General features: G+C 38.1%; 1 protein-coding gene across 8 annotated transcripts in view; it reads right to left on the reverse strand.

Moving 5' to 3' along the window:
* The window catches only part of STXBP6 (syntaxin binding protein 6), a 244777-nt gene that overhangs the window by 155304 nt on the left and 69451 nt on the right, over nucleotides 1-20022 (reverse strand). The window contains exons 2-3 of one of the 8 annotated variants that reach the window (XM_054449067.2): nucleotides 14157-14232; nucleotides 11656-11841 (exon numbers count right to left, since the gene is read on the reverse strand). The exons of 2 other annotated variants lie outside the window; for them this stretch is intronic. In XM_054449067.2, the coding sequence (XP_054305042.1) occupies nucleotides 11656-11809 (154 nt within the window). In that variant the 5' untranslated portion in view covers nucleotides 11810-11841; nucleotides 14157-14232. Of the gene's footprint in view, nucleotides 1-11655; nucleotides 11844-14051; nucleotides 14071-14156; nucleotides 14233-20022 lie in introns of those variants that run through there. 5 more of the 8 variants (XM_054449069.2, XM_054449068.2, XM_063651489.1 and 2 more) reach the window with 5 other exon arrangements.

A 20022-nucleotide genomic window follows, 5' to 3' on the forward strand; every position in this document is an offset into this window, starting at 1 on the left:
CCATGTGTTCCTTAGTTTTCTCACTGTAAGATGGGTATTCTTTTTTTAAAGCAAGACTGAGATCATTATTTTTCCTGGTGAAAACTGAAAAAAAAAATCCAGCAATAGATGAATGATCAAATATTGTACGGTACTCAAGGCGACATTAAAATTATCTTTATAATAAGAGTGTAAAAAATAAAATTCTTGTTACCATGTTAAATTAAAAAGGAGAACAAAATTATACCTAGATATTGTAAAATGGGAGAAGTATTAAAAAACATGAATCCTGAAAATCAAAGCCATGAGTTTCCCATTGTTTTTTTTCCCCTTGGTTTCATGTTTTTTATAAATAATATGTATACATTTATAGGAGGCACATTCTCAAAAATCATGGATCCAAGAACACAGTTGACTCTGACCTGTCCACAAGATAGAAAGGATTCTGAACAGAGGTATAACCCACGTAATTACTGCTTGTGTGCATTAGCTAGAAAACAGACGAGGGCGGCTAATGCTTCCTTTCAGGAAGATGAAAACTTGGATCTCAAGGAATGAAGGCCAGATATATTCTTGCTATCTCGAAACCATTTGCCGAGACCCTAGATGCTTCTCAGAGCAGTATACTTGTTAAACTGATAAAAACATCAAAATGCAGTGTAGCATGAGGTCTACAACCTCAGCCAATGGGATCCACACAAAGTGGATGAAGAAAACTTTGTGTGAAAAGGGTGGAGGTGAGACAGTATGAAAAATGAAAATCCTCACAGAGGTTAAAACTGAAAAACAAGAATCCAGTTTCCATTTTTTTCTGGAAAGCCCTGTTTAAGGAAATGTAGAATTAAAAATGGTTACAATGAGAAAAGAGCATTTGGGGAAAGTTTTGATATATTCAAGGCCTGTTAAATGATCACTTGTTACTCCATTAAATGAACTCTTTCTTCAAGAGAAACACTCAGGTACTTCACAATTTTAAGATAACCGCTTTCCACTGTAGGCCACAATGGAAGCATTTATAAAGTGCTCATTTTGAATGATTCTAAAAGTCTGAATACATTAGAGAAATCTGCATTTTCTTATTGGTAATTTGTCCAATAGGCTCAGTAACCTGATGGATTCCAAGGGAATTAAAAGACCACCCAGTAGCATCTTAGTGTGTGTGAATAACAGCAAGTTTCCAAAAAAAAGGCAAAACAAGTACCAGCCACTATAACCCAGAGTGAATGTGTGAGCTCACATCCTGGAGCTCAAACCCAGAAAGTGAGCCCAGAGCTCAGGCAGTCTCAGCTGTTACAGAGGTGCAGCAGGAGTGGGATTATGCCCAAATCCCCCTGCCCAGACACTTCATTTGTTCCACAAGGATGCTGTCATCAAAGCACTGGGAACAGAAAGGAGGTACCTACAACAGTCTCTACTCTCTAGAGGCTGACAGTCTATGGAAGTAAACAGAAAGCCAACTGACAAAGCCCAGCAATGCTAAGTGCTATTACACAGACGACATGGGAGGCCAGAGGGGGCACATGTTCAAGCTCAGAGCGCGGTAACTACCTAGTCATCTATTCTCTACGGTATTGGACAGCTTGGCAACCTCACTGTGCTTGTGGTTAATAGTTTCTTCTGGAAAATTCTGCATATGGTTTAGCATGACTGGAAGTGAGCTGGAAATGTCAGTCATTCGTATTCTCTCTCCCTCCCTGTCTCTTCTTCATGGAAGCTGAGTACCTTCTATGTATCAGGCATTACATGTGCACCTATAGTTAAGTTACTCCTCAAAATACCCTGTGAATTATTGCCATTTTATAGATGAGAAAACTGAGTTTCAAAGACATGACGGAGCTAGTACAGTTCTCATTCTCTCTCTCTCTCTCTGTGTGTGTGTGTGTGTGTGTGTGTGTGTGTGTATGTAAAGGAAGAGTAACAGGAAAGAGTTGGAGAAACAAGAACCTGATCTGGGCTGAGAAGCTGGGTCCACAGGCATTTGTATCAGCCTCTCCCACTTCTGATGTTTGCTCAACAGTGAACTTGACTGACCTCAGAGAACGTTTTGTTTTATTTTGTTTTAATTTTTCTTTTGATTCAGTAAAGATAGGTGTAGGAAAATAACATCTCCCATTTCAGGGACAGGACCTCAATTGACTAACCCAGTTCTTACTCCCTGTGAAGCAGGATAAAGAGGCCTAAACACAAAGGGCTTCTGCACCCAATATACCCAGTATCGTGCAAATATTCATGATATTAGAGTGGAAATTTTCAAACTCTAAAATAGAACAGCAGTGTGATGCCACCTAATATTCTAGCTTTGGGGAAAAACAATGTTGGAATCTAGGTAATCGAGAGTAGACTGGTTTAAAAATGGTGGGTCAGAATGACCTTGAGATTCCTGTCAGGAGTGGGACACAGACTGGAGAGGATGCAAACCAGAGAGGGAATGGGGAAAAAATGTAGGGAAGGAGAGGGAGAAAACCCTCAAGGCCAAGTCTGGGTTTTCGTGTGATTTTGCTTCACATGACATGGGTCACAGATGCCTGTCATACATACAATTAACATGGTTTTTTTTTTTCTTTTTGCTGTTGTCTTATAAATGATAGTGAGTGGGATAGTGAGTATCCCACTAATGATAAGATAATAGTATTGCTCATAAAGCTGAATACCTTCCATGTATCATGCATTTCACACACGTACACAGTTCAGTTATTCTTCAAAATACCCTGTGAATTTAATGCAGGGATATAGATATTAATGCCATTTTATAGATGAGAAAACTGAATTTCAAAGACATGACAAGCTAGTACAGTCAGCATTTTACCATAAGTCAGTCTTCTGCCTAACCTGTGTTCTTCTATAACTGGGGTGGGAATTCTCCCAGGGAGCAACAGGTGCCTCTGACTATAGCTTACTGACAAAAGCCTCACTACCACAGCAAGGTGCACTAATTTCTCAAAGTGTTAACCTAGAAAATCACCCAAAGACTGCATCTATGTGGCTTAAAACAGTGCCTTCTTGGTAGGCTGCTGTTTAGGATGTCTGCCAGGTACACAGTGCCTTGCCAGCCACATGCCAGAAGGACAGCTGCCTTAGTTTGCAATCTCCCTAACCACCACTTGCTCTACCTTTGCAATTAGTCAAAACTAATCAAAACGAACATAAGTGAGTGAGCTGTGAAACTCCTGTTCTTAACAGTGGGCTGTGTGGTGGGAGAGCACACAGATGGAGTTTCCTTTTTAAATGAAATATTTGGCACTAGCCTCTGTTAAGAGTTTTCCCTTGTTTCCATCTGGTTTTAGTATTGGAACGCATACATGAGAGAATGGAAAAAGAAAACTCTGTTGGCGTGCTAAACCACTAGAAAAGCTGAAGTCACTGACAGCACATCCTCTAAATCCTCCGAGATTAGCACACTCTGCTCAAGGAATGTTGTCACATTGTTTTTAAGGGAGGGGAGAGTTCTGTTCTCCAGATCTAGCTCTGTCTTGGAAAAAAAAAAATTAACAGTGTGTCTACTCTGGAGTCAGATGGACCCAGGCGTGAGTCAGCACCCTCATTATTTAGTCACCTGACCCTAGGCAGTGCATCTACCAGCATTAAGCCTCAGCTATTTCATCTGTAAAGTAGAAATAACAAGAGAAGGCTGTTGTGAGGATTAAATGAGATGATACCTATTCAATGTTTACTTATCTATTTTTGAACTTTCCTAATCACAACGTTTTAGGAAAGACAAATGTTATTATCACCGGTTTTCACAGGAAGAGATCTAGAACCACCAAGGAAACTCTAAAAAAAATTTCAGGCATCTATTTTTTCTACTACACAACAGAAGAAAACAAATTCATATGTGGCAGTGTCCCTGCCAGGAGTCTCTCCAAATTTCCCCAAGGAGTTCATCTGCTCTCTAAGAGTCTAATATATCTACTAACAGTGTCACTGTAATATGTGAATTTCTTAACAGCCCAGTTGTTGCTACACAGGACTGTCACCACCCAGCCAAAACCAACCAAAGCCTAAACCTGTAGGAGACCAGAGTAATATTGAGACATGATTATCACTAAAGCCATATGAGAGGGTAAGAAAAGGCGTTTGGTTTGGCAAGTCTTTTCTTACACAATCTCTACGCCTACAAGAGAAGGAGAGCACAGCACAGTGGATAAGGGAGTAGGCTCTAGAATCAAACCTGGGTTCAAGTCCTTGTTTTGTCACTCACTAGCTGAGGATCTTGGGCAAGCTAATTTGCCTCTATATGCTCAGTTTCCTCATCTACAAATAAGAACTATTATCTACCTCATAGCACTGTTGTAAGGATTAAAGGAGTTAACATGTGGAAAGGGTACAGAATATGTCTGAACTCAATAAATACCACAACTACTATTATTATTACTATTACTAATCCTAAAGCAGGCTGAGGCCACCCTGACTGTATGAGCACTGAAGAATGTGATGGGTGCATGGCAGGTGCTGCCCTGCAGGTCATTTAAAATTATACCTGGTGGCCAAACCTACTGAACTAGAAAATGTTTCAGAGGAAAACCCTCTCCTTTTCACTTCATGTAACCAATGGCTATTGTTTTACAAATGCTTTAATCAAATGTGTATGTGCACATATCCTAGAAGAGCCAAATGCCCAATAAATGGTATAACAAAGGATATTGCATATTTATAAAATTAAAAAGGATGTAAGAAAACTCACAATCAAGGCACTGAAAATAACTTTTTTTTTTATTGTCTTGTCTTCTAGAGTTAAAGTTTTATAGCTGGATGTACACACCAAATCTCTATAATAAAGAGACAAAAGGCTTACCCTGATATATATTCCAATGTAGGAAAGTCTATTAATCAATAACCTCAGAAATGAGATAGAATGACACTGTGGAGACCAAAAGTGTTCCACGTCTCTATCAATTGTGAAGAGTCAGAAAGGAATGTACTATTTAAAACACGGTCCTCTCTACCACACCCCTCCCAAGTGAATTAGAAGAAATGAGGTGCTGTGGCAGTTGCACATGGCCATGGGTCAGGGACCAGGTGGATGTCTGACTCTGCCACTTCCAAAATGGTGACCCCGGGAGATCATGACCTCTGATGAACACTGGTTCCTTGATCTGTGAAATGAGGAACATACCACCCAACAAATGGGGATGCCGCAGGGATTAACTGGAATTAAATAATATAATATGCATAAGATGAATACTTTTTACTTTTATATAATTTTTTAAAATTTCTTAATTTCCATAATATTCACTATTTATATAAGAATATATATATATATATAAATAAAATTATTGCAGTCTTTCACTGCTAATACCTTTGTGTGCCTCTGACTTCAGTGTGAATTTCTTCGTTTTTCCTGGATAAAAACTCTTGAAAAGTCAACTTACCACTGCTGAATAAACCATTTCTACCAAGGTCAAATTTCATCTGTCTTGTCTCTTCCCTCTCTTCTAATATTTATAGACTTTGAGATGAGAGCCGGTCTGAATTAGAAAGTAGATAAACAGAGTTTCTCTCCTATGCCAGATCACTGACAATTAAATTTGGTTACCCTAATTCCAGTAACAACCTGTAAGGAATTTTCTCAAACTCTCATAAATGTGTAAGTGTTGGTATTAACTGCCTGGATTCTTCTCTACATGACATGCATGAAATAAGAATGAAACTTGGTATAAAACTTCCATGGGGGTTCAGATCCCTAGAATCCCAGAGCCCAAATAAACATGAATCTAACTACTCTGAATTTTTCAACTGAATAAACTAAAGCCCAGAAAAATCAGATGTTTGACCATGGCCAGACAACAAGAAAGAAATTAAAGAAGTTTTTAATAAAATTGAGTACCAAAAATGTATCATTGTGTCAGATATCCCAATAAGACAACCCAGAGTATACCCCTGGAAAACAGTAAAACTTCTCAACCTTAGCTTCAGAAGTTCTTGCACAACACTTTCAAAATACAGATTAGCTTCCCCGCCAGCCCCCCGTGCTGCATTAGAACCAGGCCATCTGTACTTTGAGAAATTCTAGAGGGTATTATAAGGAACACCTAGGGCTGCCAATCACTGAGATAAAGGGCAGTATTGGCAGGTTCTACGCTCCTAATACATGTCATTACCTTCCATGGGTATCTATTTACATAAATTATTTCATCAAAAAGCATTCAGAACTATTTCCTAAAGAAAATTTTGCTCTCCCTACAAATCTAAAACCATTTTGAAAAGATTAAGATTTTCTGTTTCAACAAAACATGTAGAAGAATGTACTAATCACAAGAATTAAAGCTCCCACATGCTCCTTCTCTGGGGATGAGTAGCAGCCAAGGGAAGATTTTTACCCATTTATGGATATAAAGGGTAGCATCATATATTACACACACATCATTAAAACAGGATCCAGAAAATAGATTTTAAACATGAAATTACAGAATGTTTGGTAGGTAACTGATGTCTAATAACAAACTGATTTTAACTTAGCATGTTTCTAGTTTAGCTTTATAGACCCATATTACCATGGACAACTGACTATAGAAATTGTTGTGGGTAGGGCTTGCTTTACACTTTGAATGTGTTAACAGTTCTAAGTTATAAATAAAGTCTACACTATAATCAGGTACGTAGTAAACAAAAAACTCAAACACATTTTCCATTAAGCATCTATTGTCTCTATCAAGCAATGTGCCAGGTGCTATAAGGAACTTATCATATTAGCTCCAGTCTTTGAGCAACCTAATCCACATGAGTGAGCAAGAATGAAAAGATAGCACAAAATAAAGATTTTGTATGTAGACAGACCATACAGATGCAAGCACAGGTTTAGATGATACACAGCTGCTTCTATCAGAGTGTTCAAAAAGGCCACTGGAATAAGCTCTCATGCCTATAAAGGAGAGGATTAGTTTCCACCCACCTTAGGAGGTGCGTGGAGATAATGAGGTTAATATTTCCCATTAGCGACTCTGTAAAAGTGTTTTTAAAGTAGTCAATTTCAGCCGGGCGCGGTGGCGCATGCCTGTAATCCCAGCACTTTGGGAGGCCGAGGTGGGCAGATGGCCTGAGGTCGGGAGCTGGAGACCAGCTTGGCCAACATGGTGAAACACCGTCTCTACTAAAAATACAAAATTAGTTGGGCGCAGTGGCATGCGCCTGTAATCTCAGTTACTCAGGAGGCTGAGGCAGGAGAACTGCTTGAACCCGGGAGGTGGAGGTTGCAGTGAGCTGAGATCGCGCCACTGCACTCCAGCCTGGGCAACAGAACGAGACTCCGTCTCAAAAAAAAAAAAAAAAAATCAATTTCATTGAAATATATTTACATATGATAAAATACAACCACTTTAAGTGTGCAGCCTGATGAGCTGTCAAAAATGTATACACCTACATAATCAACACCACAATCAACAAACAGAACACCTAACGTCACTGCAAAAAATTGCCTCAGGTCCCTTCTCAGTCAATCCTGCCACTACATCTTACTTTTGTCTGTTCTAGAATGTCATATAAATAGAATCACATAGTATATTGATGCTTCTGTCTGGTTTTTTTTCACACAACATAATGCTTTTGAGATTCATCCATGTTGCTACATATATTGGTAGTTCATTTCTTTTTACTGTAAGGTAGTATTCCACTGCAAAAATGTAAAATAATTTGTTTATGCATTTAATATGTAGATGGATATTTATTTCTGGGTTTTGGTTATTATGAATGAGACTGTTATGAATACTTGTGTATAAGTCTTTAGGTGGACGTATGTTTTTATTTTTTCTCTTGAGTATATGCCTAGAAATGGGGTGCATGTTTGACTTTATAAAAAACTGCCAAGTTGTTTACTAAAGCAGTCATATCATTTTTACATTCCCATCAGCAAAGTATGAGAGCTCAAATTGCTTCGCATGTTAACACTTGGTATTGTCAGTATTTTTAATTTTAGTCATTGCTGAAAAGAAAAAGCAGAAACCAATGCTTTAAGAATGTTAATCACAGAGGCATCTCAGTACATAAGCACTTGTATATATCATTCAAGAAGTCAATCAATCCGTGATTCCAGTGAGAAACACTCAAATCCTATCCCAAGAAACCATAATGAACTGGAGAGATTATTTTTCTCCTTATAGAATTAAACCTAAATAACCCAAGAAAGATCTTATTTATCCCACTCCAGCACCATTTTTGGATACCTCCAGAGGATATTTAAACCGCTCTGAAAATAATAAGTCTTATGATCACAGACCTCTAACTCTGATCATAAACTGTACTAGATATTGGGAAAAAATTCACACAAAGAAAAGTCAGTAAAAGACATTGGATATATATGCAACACCCACGTCTAGATGCATATTTTGGCAAGCTTTTAAAGTAGTGATACTTCTCCCTTTTTTAAAATTTAATGCTTCATGCTGTTTCAAGAATGGTTAAAAATTATTAGCAGACATTGTCCTAATTTGGACAAAGTTTGCCAGTTCAAAATGAATAGCTGGTTTTCATCAACCAAACCACAATAGTTGAAGGGCCTGGCCTCCCAGAAGGCGTAGGCAGTTCACACTAATAGCAGGAAGAAGATTTTCATTCCAGGGCTCAGCTTTCACTTCACAGACTCCTATGAGAGCTGAGCTACAAAGAGGTCATCCCTAGACTGAATAGGAGAATAGGAGAAATTCAAAATCCTGCTTAGTTTTTTAATGAACCTGCCATTCCCTCTGCCTGGAATGCCCTCTCACCCACACAATCCTCTTTTCAAAACCAGTGAAGCCCTACTTTTCTCGAAACTCTTGGTTCTCCAAACCAGGCCAAATTCTCTGCATACCTGCTTTCACATCATTGTATTTTTTTTAATCTTTCACAGTTTATAACTATGTTTATTTTAGTGATGGATTAATGTCTATTGCTACTTGCCCACCAAATTAGGTAAGCTGCATGAATTCTTTTCATAGCGGTACCCACGGAACATAGGATGCTTGGCACAGAAAAGTTCTTAATAAATATTTGACTAATTAATTGCTAATTAAAACATTACCTTATCAGGGATGTAACTGATATGCCTCTAAGCTTCGCACAAGTTAAAAAATAAAGGTGGCTGCTTCTTTGTCACTTACAAGAAAAATCAAACTGCAAAAATCTTGGGTGTCAAAGTTGCCTGCCCTTCTCCTGACCCCATTTCCACTATACTGTCTGCTTAAATGTCAGATCTACTTTATCAATCTCAAGATTCAAAACCATGAAAAGACTGAATAACAAAAGATTTTCCTCCATTAGCATGCAACAAAAAAGCAATTCTCATAGTTTTGGACTTTAAACCTGAAGGTCCTGGTAATTTGTAAAGGAAATACAGTTATTCCATAAGTCCCAGGTCATTATCTTCTATGGCAGGGGAAATGAAATGGTTATGCTATTTCACTGAGATGAGGTTGTCAGAGTCCCTATATCACTCTTGCAGGCTTCATGATCAGAATTAGGCAGACAACAGCATATGCCTAAAATGCAAACAACAATTCTTCAATTATACATAGGTACTAGGCAAAATTCAAGTGGCTTCTAGACCGTCTACCTTTCTTTCAACTACTCATCTATAAGAAATCTCAAGGAAATATTGAGAAAATAGAGCTTAACAAAATTAGAATCACTAGGTGTCTACACTAGGCCGATGTTCAGCTCAGCTCAAATGCAAATCAATCTTTATTTAAGTGTATTCTATTCATTGTTTGTGTAAACAGAACTCTGGAATCTAAATTTAAGAATATGAAAATATTTTTAAGACCTGGGCTGGGTGTGGTAGCTCATGCCTGTAATCCCAGCACTTTTGGAGGCCAAGGGGAAATGACTGTTTGAAGACCAGCCTGGGCAACATAACAAGACCCCATTGCTACAAAAACTATAAAAATGGCGGTTTATCCCTGTAATCCTAGCACTTTGGGAGGCCTAAGTAGGAGGATTGCTTGAGCCCAGGAGTTCGAGACCAGCCTAGGCAACAGAGTGAGAACTCATCTTTACAAAAAAATACAAAAATCAGCTGGGCATGGTGTTGTGTGCCTGCAGTCCCAGCTCTCGGGAGGCTGAGGCAGGAGGATCGATTGAACCCAAGGAGGTCAAGGCTACAGTGAGCCATGGTTGCGCTACTGCATTCCAGCCTGGGCAACAGAGCTCACTCTTTGAGACCCTGTCTCAAAACAAAACAAAACACACTTGAATTTCATTAACAAAATTCTAGGAAAGTATTAGGTGAGGCTACTTCTTTCTTCCACTTAGTCACTAGATATTAATTGAGGCCCTAGAATATGCCCGGCACTGCTTAGCACACTAAAGAAATACAAATATCTTCTAACAATAACCAAATTTTTTTATTAACCTAATCCTTATTTGGAATAAACAGAAACCAATGTTTCAAGGTCAATTCTCTCACACTCATTTAAATAAAAGCTTTCTTCCTTTTTTTTTTTCTTTTGAGACAGAGTCTCACTCTGTTTTCCAGGCTGGAGTGCAGTGGTATGATCTCGGCTCACTGCAACCTCTGCCTCCTGGGTTCAAGCAATTCTCCCATCTCAGCTTCCTGAGTAGCTGGGATTACAGGTGAGCGCCATCATGCCTGGCTAATTTTTTTATTTTTAATAGAGACGGGGTTTCACTATGTTGGCCAGGCTGGTCTCGAACTCCTGACCTCAGATGATCCTCCTGCCTCGGCCTCCCAAAGTGCTGAGCATTATAGGCGTGAGCCACCGCGCCTGGCCCTTTGAAAAATAATTCTTACCAAAGTGCTATGTTCTTACTTCATTTTAATCTAAGACACAGTCTTAGAAATTTACATGATCTTTCTGGTAAAAAGATACTTTTACCCTAAAATAAATTCTGATAAATGATCAAAGATTTAATTTTTTAAGAAGCTAGAAATGGGTCCAAAAACATAAAGTTTTACTCCCAAAACTACAATTGAAGGAAATTTTTTAAAAAGATAAACTAAAGTAAGCTTAAATCTCCCATCACTCCATACAAGAAATATCAGAAATATCACAAATGCTCCAGGTGTTTAGATTAGCATCACCAGTAACTCCATGAAAAATTTATCCAAATTTTATCTCAAAAATCTTAATACGAATCCATTGTAAACTCCACAGATCTCCTACAATCACAAACAGAATGAGAAAGAAAAAAAAAAAACAGGATTCAAAGCTTAATACAACAGATGCCTCTTCCTGACAAGGCAATGGCTGTCAGGCAAAGCAACGATTTGTGAACTGAATCAACCTCCTCACATTCCATAAGGTGCCAATATTTATCTTAAGACAAGTGATTACTGATTATTGGCAACTGTCTAGAAAAACAAAGCCAATGAAAGTCAGGTTGTGAGTAATGACAATTATGCAGATATCAGGAACTGTTCTAAAACGAGAATTCCAGAGGATAGCCCATTCTCTGTCAGTGTCCCCGTGAAGGCAAGTATGGACAAACAAGTCTGCAAAACATTTTACGAAAGCTCTTAATGAACTGGAAAATACATCCGAATTGAACTTCACTACCTTTCCAACATGCGGCAACCTCAAAAACAGAGGCGTCACCAGTAAAGAGGAAGACCAGAGAAACAAGGAAAAGGAGCAAGAGAGTGCAGACACCTACAAAACCTGTGAATGTAAACCTCCTGGACACCTCGGAATGAACTGTTCTGAAATAGAAGTTATTTTAATAATATTAATATCTGGTTCTCATTACCTGACAGGCAGATATAAGTTAAATATTCGCCTTGACCTCCAGTTGCCAAGAAAGGAATCTTTTTCTTTGTCCTCCTCTTGACTTGGACAGCTCCCAGCATCCTTTCATCAAGAGGTGCAAAAATTTCCTTGCTGATAGCAGATTTGGCACTCATTGTAGAAGAAGCAAGGACAGCACGCAGTGAATCTTTTAAAGAAGCAAAAGAAAGGAAAGTTGGAATTGACAACATTGTAAGGGCTCATACAATAATCAGCAGCAAGTGAATTTGCAGGTGAAGTAATTTTCAATTTGCAGTTTAATCTCATACTTGCTTGAAATGTATTATAGAAACATTAAAAGCAAGGTCTTCATATTTGTAATAACTATGAAAAAATACAAACAAAAAGGCGGTACTTATTTACTTCCCAAAAATGTCAAACACAATATGAGATGAGTAGTACAAACTGGGATCTGGAAAGTTTGTTAATTACTACCCCAACTGCACCTCCCTCTAACTGGCAAGCAGTACCCACTCTATTCCTGTTCTGTAAGGAACATATTTCACATTTCCAGATGACAAGTCTTTCCACTGTCCAACAGTCCTTAGAGTCAAGAAATTCTTTATGCCCCTTCAGAATCTCCTTTAATGTAAATCCATTTCCCTAATTCCATTCATAATGGAAATAATTATATAATCTTCTACACAATAACTATACATGGAACAGAAGACCATTAAATTAATACCCTTCTTCTGCCTTTGATCATACTAAGTAATGAATTCTTATTTATTAGCTTCTTCCAATGGGTCCTAGTTTGCAGTGCTCCTCTGCATCTAGTTACCATGCTCTGTGCCCTTGACAAACACTCCACATTTTCCTTCAGCCAAAATGGATACAGAATTCTAAAAACATATCTGACTAATGCTAAGTATTTTGGAAATGTTACCCAGCAGCTCCCACATGTTATGCTCCTCTGGTTAACTGGCAGTGGATAACCAATAATTAAGAAAATAAAGCAGTATGACGCTGACTCACAGTGAGTTCCCCCCAAAACATACACATACATAGCCCCCATGTTATATTTAGTTTTCTAAAAGTTGTACTCCCCCAATGGTCTTAACTCTGCTTATTTAATATAAATATCTATTATGTTCAAGGTCAATCTGAAATATTAAGCCTGTCATCCATAAAGATTCTACAGCAACTCGAGTAAACTTTCTCTATTCCATCATCCTAGTCATAAATAGTCTGTGCCCTAATAATGAATAGATATCTGTTCAGGCAATTCAACAAATCAAAATTAAAGGCACAGAAAGGGCCCATGGGTTGGACATGCAGAGTATCAGAGATCCTGCATATGGATCAACAGCATAGTTATCTACAGTAACACAGCTCAAAGAGTTGATCAGACTGCTGTAAAACTGAGCCAGCTGGTTACAAAAACACCTGCTATGTGCCACTTCTATAATAAGTATTAGAGATACAAGAAATAATTAAGATATGGTCCCAGTTCTCCAGGAATTGACTGCTAACTACATCAGAAGTTTCACTTAAATCCAGATAGTTTATAGTAAAAGATCATGGGATCATCCTTCCCAATGCAAGATTCACAAATGCTACCCACACAACTGTTTACCTGTAACCTGTTCACATCTATAACCTCCTGGTAGGAAAGTGATATATTAAAAAAGAACACCTTTCTAGTTAAAGAAATTTCTCCTAGTTTTTATTCTGTAATAGAGCAGGTTTTCTTAGTGACACAAGAATACCTATCTATACATACACAAAGAATATGTATCTGGATATCCTAGAAATTATAGATCTAATACCCACATCTACTTGTGCTCTAATCCCAACATTTTATCATCAGCACCAGGTTCTTCATGCTGGCCAAGAACAAAATGACAACAGTGGAGGGGGACCTGTTTTTCAAATGCTGATCACTAACTGATATGTTATGATTTCCTACAAGTTGGTAACAGAATTTCATAATTTACCCCACGACTTTCCTAGGCAAGGTGTTACAATTTATCAGGGACTTTCATTTATTTTTTTAAAGAAAGAAACACATACTGGTTATTTTCCAGCTCCAAGGCCACTTGCCTCTCACTATTTGGGTACAGGTGAAAAAGAAAGCCAGTGGTAGCACAGTGGCTTCAAACCATTTGATAAGCAATGTAGAAAGCAAGCCAAAGTCCTGAGATGACTGGGCGCTCTTTTTTTTTTTTTTTTTTTTTGAGGCAGAGTCTTGCTAAATCACCCAGGCTGGAGTGCAGTGGTGCAATCTTGACTCACTGCAACCTCCACTTCTCCAGTTCAATCGATTCTACTGCCTCAGCCTCCCCAGTAGCTGTGATTACAGGTGCCTGCCACCACGCCCAGCTAATTTTTGTATTTTTAGTAGAGATAGAGTTTCACCATGTTGGCCAGGCTGGTCTTGAACTCCTGATCTCAAGTGATGCACCTGCCTCGGCCTCCCAAAGTGCTGGCATTACAGGCGTGAGCCACCGCGCCCAGTCTCACCAGGTGTTCTCGGACCAGCGCCTTCCCAGCTGTCATGGCTTTTGCTTTTTCATCTCAGGTTCACAGTTTTCTAAAACTGTAGTTAAAAGAAAAAGAAAGCTATCATTTTATCATATAAAATCTGTCAGAAAAAGGAAAGAAAGAGATAATGTGGTTTTACCAAGCTTAGGAAATCCTGTTCTTTTTAAAAACTGGTGAGAAATAGAAATGACCTTTTTTTTTTTTTTTTTTTTAATACGGATAGTCAGTGACCAAGAACAAAAGAGAGAGAGAGAATAAAGCCAGTAATCTTCACGGAGCACAAGTTTTAGAATCAAGCAAACTCAGGTTCAAATTTTAGCTCCAACACCTAAGACTTACGTGATTTCTGGGTAAATCTCTTAAAATTACAGACCCTTAGTTTATTAACTACAACATAGAGATGTCTTCACCTACCTCCTGGAACTAAAGAATTAAACAAAACAATACATGCAGAACATTTATTCTGTTGCCTGAATAATTAAAAAATGCTTAAAAATGAAACATTTTTATTAATTCTCCTACTATGATATGAAAAGATAAAAATCCCTCTGAACTTGTAGAAATTGAGTAAATGCAGCCATCTATACCAAAGGTATTTGTAAAAGTGAAACCCAACTTTATTTACAAATCCTCACCTTTCTCACCCATCAGTGAGACCCTCCACCCACAGATAAACAGTCTCTTATAGGGATGGTTTTGTACTAAGTATCACAAGGATGAGGAATTTATAGGCGTCACTCTTTAGGACACTCACTAAGAGATTATCAGATTTATTCTATGTGAAATTATCAAAAGTTTTTATTCAGGGCAATGACACTAACAGGCCAGTGTGGAGTACACATGTGTACATGTTTTTAATGTCACCCTGGGAATGGTAATGCACAGCAGATTAGATGGAAAAGAATCAGAAAGTAAAAGGGGTACTGTCATAACTTCATAGCAGTAACTTATGAGTATCCCAAATCTGATTGTATGTCTGAATTCAGCATGGAGAGCTTTTCAAAAATGCAGACTCCTGGGTCCTTCCTTTATACCCACCAAATTAGAATCCTGGGATCTGTATTTTAAACAACTCTAACTGGTTCTCATGCAGCCATGCAGTCATTCTGCCACCGAATTTAAATGCTCTGAGCCTAGAGAGGAGCTAAAACCTAGACCAGAAAGGTAGTGATGGGAATGGAAAGGATGAATCACTTCAGGAGAGAATACAGGAAGACAATGCACAGGATTTTTTTTCTCTCCATCTAAGCAGCTTTATCAGGCCTTACGTCTTAGTGTTGGTAAATCAATGTCCATCCCAAGGCTGAGAACCCACTGTAAGAAATTAAGATGAATATAACAACAATGGTACACCAATGACCACTAGTTACTCCAACCTATATCACCCCATGGAAGTCTTTTCTTTTCCTGCTTCTACAGGGTATAATTACAAAATTTTTCCATCCAAGAAACCAACCTACAATATGATTTGCAAGTCAAAGCAGCTAGTTCCCAAAGTGTTAGTTACAAAAAACTAATCACAGTTGGTTCTGATCTTCTCACTTTGTGCCATCACATCTATACATACCACTCTTGTTAATGCATGGCTACTGTAGTGTGATGCTTTTCCACTGCCCAAGTAACTAGGAATAAGACCATCCTTTAGGTTAGGAGTTGCAAACTCAAATGACCTCAGAGATCAGGTAGATGAAGCGCATAAGTAAAGGGGAACAGGTGTAAGATGCTTTTGTATTCCAATATCAACATTTTTGGTTCCCAGTAGTGGAACTCGTATTTGTCATCTGTGGTCAGGAGACCAAGAGGAGTAGTAGGAACTGGAGCAAATTAAAAATCTCCATTGTTAAGACATTCATTATCATGCAGGTAGTTCTAGGGAAGTATAGTCTACAGCCCTTACATATTTTTCATGTGAGAAGAATCTCCTCTGGTAAGGCAACAGTGCCATCTATTTAGCTTAATACTGTTAGATAGTTGATCTAACTTCATTAACTCCTCTGTTCTGATCCCATGTTTAACATGCAATCTTCTGATCATGTTTTGGCCTTGTGGCTGTGCCACACAAGTATTCTAGACTATGTCACAATTATACTTCCTATTGTAAATGAGTAACCAAGAATTTTAGACATCAGTCTCATAAGCTAGTTAATGTGTCTCAACACTAAGGCAGATGCAGTCAGCATGCTGATAACAAGTTTCAGAGTCTTTGAAGTTAAGAACCAAGATGATGTCACCCTGGAAGACTTTGGGGGGAAAATCACCTAGTCTTTCCTACTTCAACGGAACTTCAGTTTGGTGAACCCAAATAAGTTAGAAATAAGAGAAATAAGATTCTCTAAAATTAGACTTCTTTGCATTACCACTTTGTTTTTGAAATTCTACAAATTCAATTTTAACTCCCACCTATAATGTGATGACACTAATCATGCATCCAACTCAGAGTGCCTTTCTGGCTTTAAACCCATATACCTAGCTGTGGACTGAGCATTTCCACTGAGACCTAACCTAGACCCTTCCTTCTCCCTCAACCCTTTCAAATCCCCATAACGAACCAATCGTCAAATCCTGTGGATTTGATTTAATATTTCTAGACTAGCTTTTCTTCATTCTCACTTCCTCTGCCTTAGTTTGGGTCTTCACCATCCCCGGCCTGAATAATTTTGATGCTTCCTCTAAAGGACTCCAGTACTGCTCTTACTTTACCACAATCAGCCCTCTACACTGTCCAATGTCATATTCCAAAGGATGAATATGATTCAAGCTTAACTGTACTTAACTGCTTCTTCTCCATGCCTCAGCTATTGACAAAGAAACACAATAACCTTAACAAGGAAAAAGCCGATGTTGTAAATGTTAAAACCTAAATAGAGAAATGTTAAATTACTTCCCTTAAAAGCCACAATATATATATACTAAATGCTACAAAACAGATGTTATTATATATCACTAAACCTAGAAATCTAAAAATGTTAATTTTGCTCCAAAGTTCAAAAACTTTAACAGGTAGTCAGAAAATATACAAGCATTTATGCAAAGAAAATCAATTTTATTTTTTCTGATGTCATATATTAAGATCAAGGAGATAATATGAGGCCAATTTAGCCCCTTTAAAAGTATTTAAGAGAGAGTTACTGATTTTTAACAAAATGTTTATTTAGATAATGTTTCTCTTTGATAAGACAGTTCTCAAGTTGAAAGCTTTAGTCTTTCCATGGCATGTAGGCATGTGAATAAACAATAAATTAGACAAAAATTTTAGTCCACCAACCAGTTTTTCCATGTAATTCAACCACTACTCTTAACTACTAGTTCTTATAAGTAGATTCTAAAAAGGAAGTCAGATATGCTACCAGAATAGACAGGTAACTTTAATCTGGTGATAACATTTGAAGTCTTAAAAGTACAATCACTTCAAGTTCAATCACTCTTTATTGCTACAAACAAGGGCTATTGGATGGGCTTGCCATGGTGAGAAACCAGATGGGAATAGCAGACCAAGAACCCATATTTAAGGCTTCACAAGCTTTACAAAATTAGGGTAAAATCAATAGACATTCAGCAAATCCTCTAACAACATACTTAAAGGGGCCAGAAAATTTTTTTTATTTTTTTTATTTTATTATTATTATACTTTAAGTTTTAGGGTACATGTGCACAATGTGCAGGTTAGTTACATATGTATACATGTGCCATGCTGGTGCGCTGCACCCATTAACTCGTCATTTAGCATTAGGTATATCTCCTAATGCTATCCTTCTCTCCTCCTCCCACCCCACAACAGTCCCCAGAGTGTGATGTTCCCCTTCCTGTGTCCACGTGTTCTCATTGTTCAATTCCCACCTATGAGTGAGAATATGCGGTGTTTGGTTTTTTGTCCTTGCGATAGTTTACTGAGAATGATGATTTTCAATTTCATCCATGTCCCTACAAAGGACATGAACTCATCATTTTTTATGGCTGCATAGTATTCCATGGTGTATATGTGCCACATTTTCTTAATCCAGTCTACTGTTGTTGGACATTTGGGTTGGTTCCAAGTCTTTGCTATTGTGAATAGTGCCGCAATAAACATACGTGTGCGTGTGTCTTTATAGCAGCATGATTTATAGTCCTTTGGGTATATACCCAGTAATGGGATGGCTGGGTCAAATGGTATTTCTAGTTCTAGATCCCTGAGGAGTCGCCACACTGACTTCCACAATGGTTGAACTAGTTTACAGTCCCACCAACAGTGTCAAAGTGTTCCTATTTCTCCACATCCTCTCCAGCACCTGTTGTTTCCTGACTTTTTAATGACTGCCATTTTAACTAGTGTGAGATGGTATCTCATTGTGGTTTTGATTTGCATTTCTCTGATGGCCAGTGATGGTGAGCATTTTTTCATGTGTTTTTTGGCTGCATAAATGTCTTCTTTTGAGAAGTGTCTGTCCACATCCTTCGCCCACTTTTTGATGGGGTTGTTTTTTTCTTGTAAATTTGTTTGAGTTCATTGTAGATTCTGGATATCAGCCCTTTGTCAGATGAGTAGGTTGTGAAAATTTTCTCCCATTTGTAGGTTGCCTGTTCACTCTGATGGTAGTTTCGTTTGCTGTGCAGAAGCTCTTGAGTTTAATTAGATCCTATTTGTCAATTTTGGCTTTTGTTGCCATTGCTTTTGGTGTTTTAGACATGAAGTCCTTGCCCATGCCTATGTCCTGAATGGTAATGCCTAGGTTTTCTTCTAGGGTTTTTACGGTTTTAGGTCTAACGTTTAAGTCTTCAATTCATCTTGAATTAATTTTTGTATAAGGTGTAAGGAAAGGATCCAGTTTCAGCTTTCTACATATGGCTAGCCAGTTTTCCCAGCACCATTTATTAAATAAGGAATCCTTTCCCCATTGCTTGTTTTTCTCAGGTTTGTCAAAGATCAGATAGTTGTAGACATGCGGCATTATTTCTGAGGGCTCTGTTCTGTTCCATTGATCTGTATCTCTGTTTTGGTACCAGGACCATGCTGTTTTGGTTACTGTAGCCTTGTAGTATAGTTTGAAGTCAGGTAGCGTGATGCCTCCAGCTTTGTTCTGTTGGCTTAGGATTGACTTGGCGATGCGGGCTCTTTTTTGGTTCCATATGAACTTTAAAGTAGTTTTTTTCAATTCTGTGAAGAAAGTCATTGGTAGCTTGATGGGGATGGCATTGAATCTATAAATTACCTTGGGCAGTATGGCCATTTTCACGATATTGATTCTTCCTACCCATGAGCATGGAATGTTCTTCCATTTCTTTGTATCCTCTTTTATTTCCTTGAGCAGTGGTTTGTAGTTCTCCTTGAAGAGGTCCTTCACGTCCCTTGTAAGTTGGATTCCTAGGTATTTTATTCTCTTTGAAGCAATTGTGAATGGGAGTTCACTCATGATTTGGCTCTCTGTTTGTCTGTTATTGGTGTATAAGAATGCCTGTGATTTTTGTACATTGATTTTGTATCCTGAGACTTTGCTGAAGTTGCTTATCAGCTTAAGGAGATTTTGGGCTGAGACGATGGGGTTTTCTAGATATACAATCACGTCATCTGCAAACAGGGACAATTTGACTTCCTCTTTTCCTAATTGAATACCCTTTATTTCCTTCTAAAGGAGCCAGAAACTTCTAAACATGAAAAATAATGGGGATATGAATAAAAACTAAAAACATTATCTGTTCTGCTAGAAAAACAGTTGAAGATAGGAAAAAAAATATCTTGAAGTAGAAACTCCAAAGACTGCACATGAACATCACCTGGGTCCTGCCCAGGTCCTGCTCACAGAGATTCAGGGGATCTGGAGCCAGGGCCTGCAACTTGTTTTCTGAATGACTTCTTCAGTTTATTCTG

Source organism: Pongo pygmaeus, chromosome 15 (genome assembly GCF_028885625.2).
Source record: "Pongo pygmaeus isolate AG05252 chromosome 15, NHGRI_mPonPyg2-v2.0_pri, whole genome shotgun sequence".
Lineage (NCBI taxonomy): Eukaryota > Metazoa > Chordata > Mammalia > Primates > Hominidae > Pongo > Pongo pygmaeus.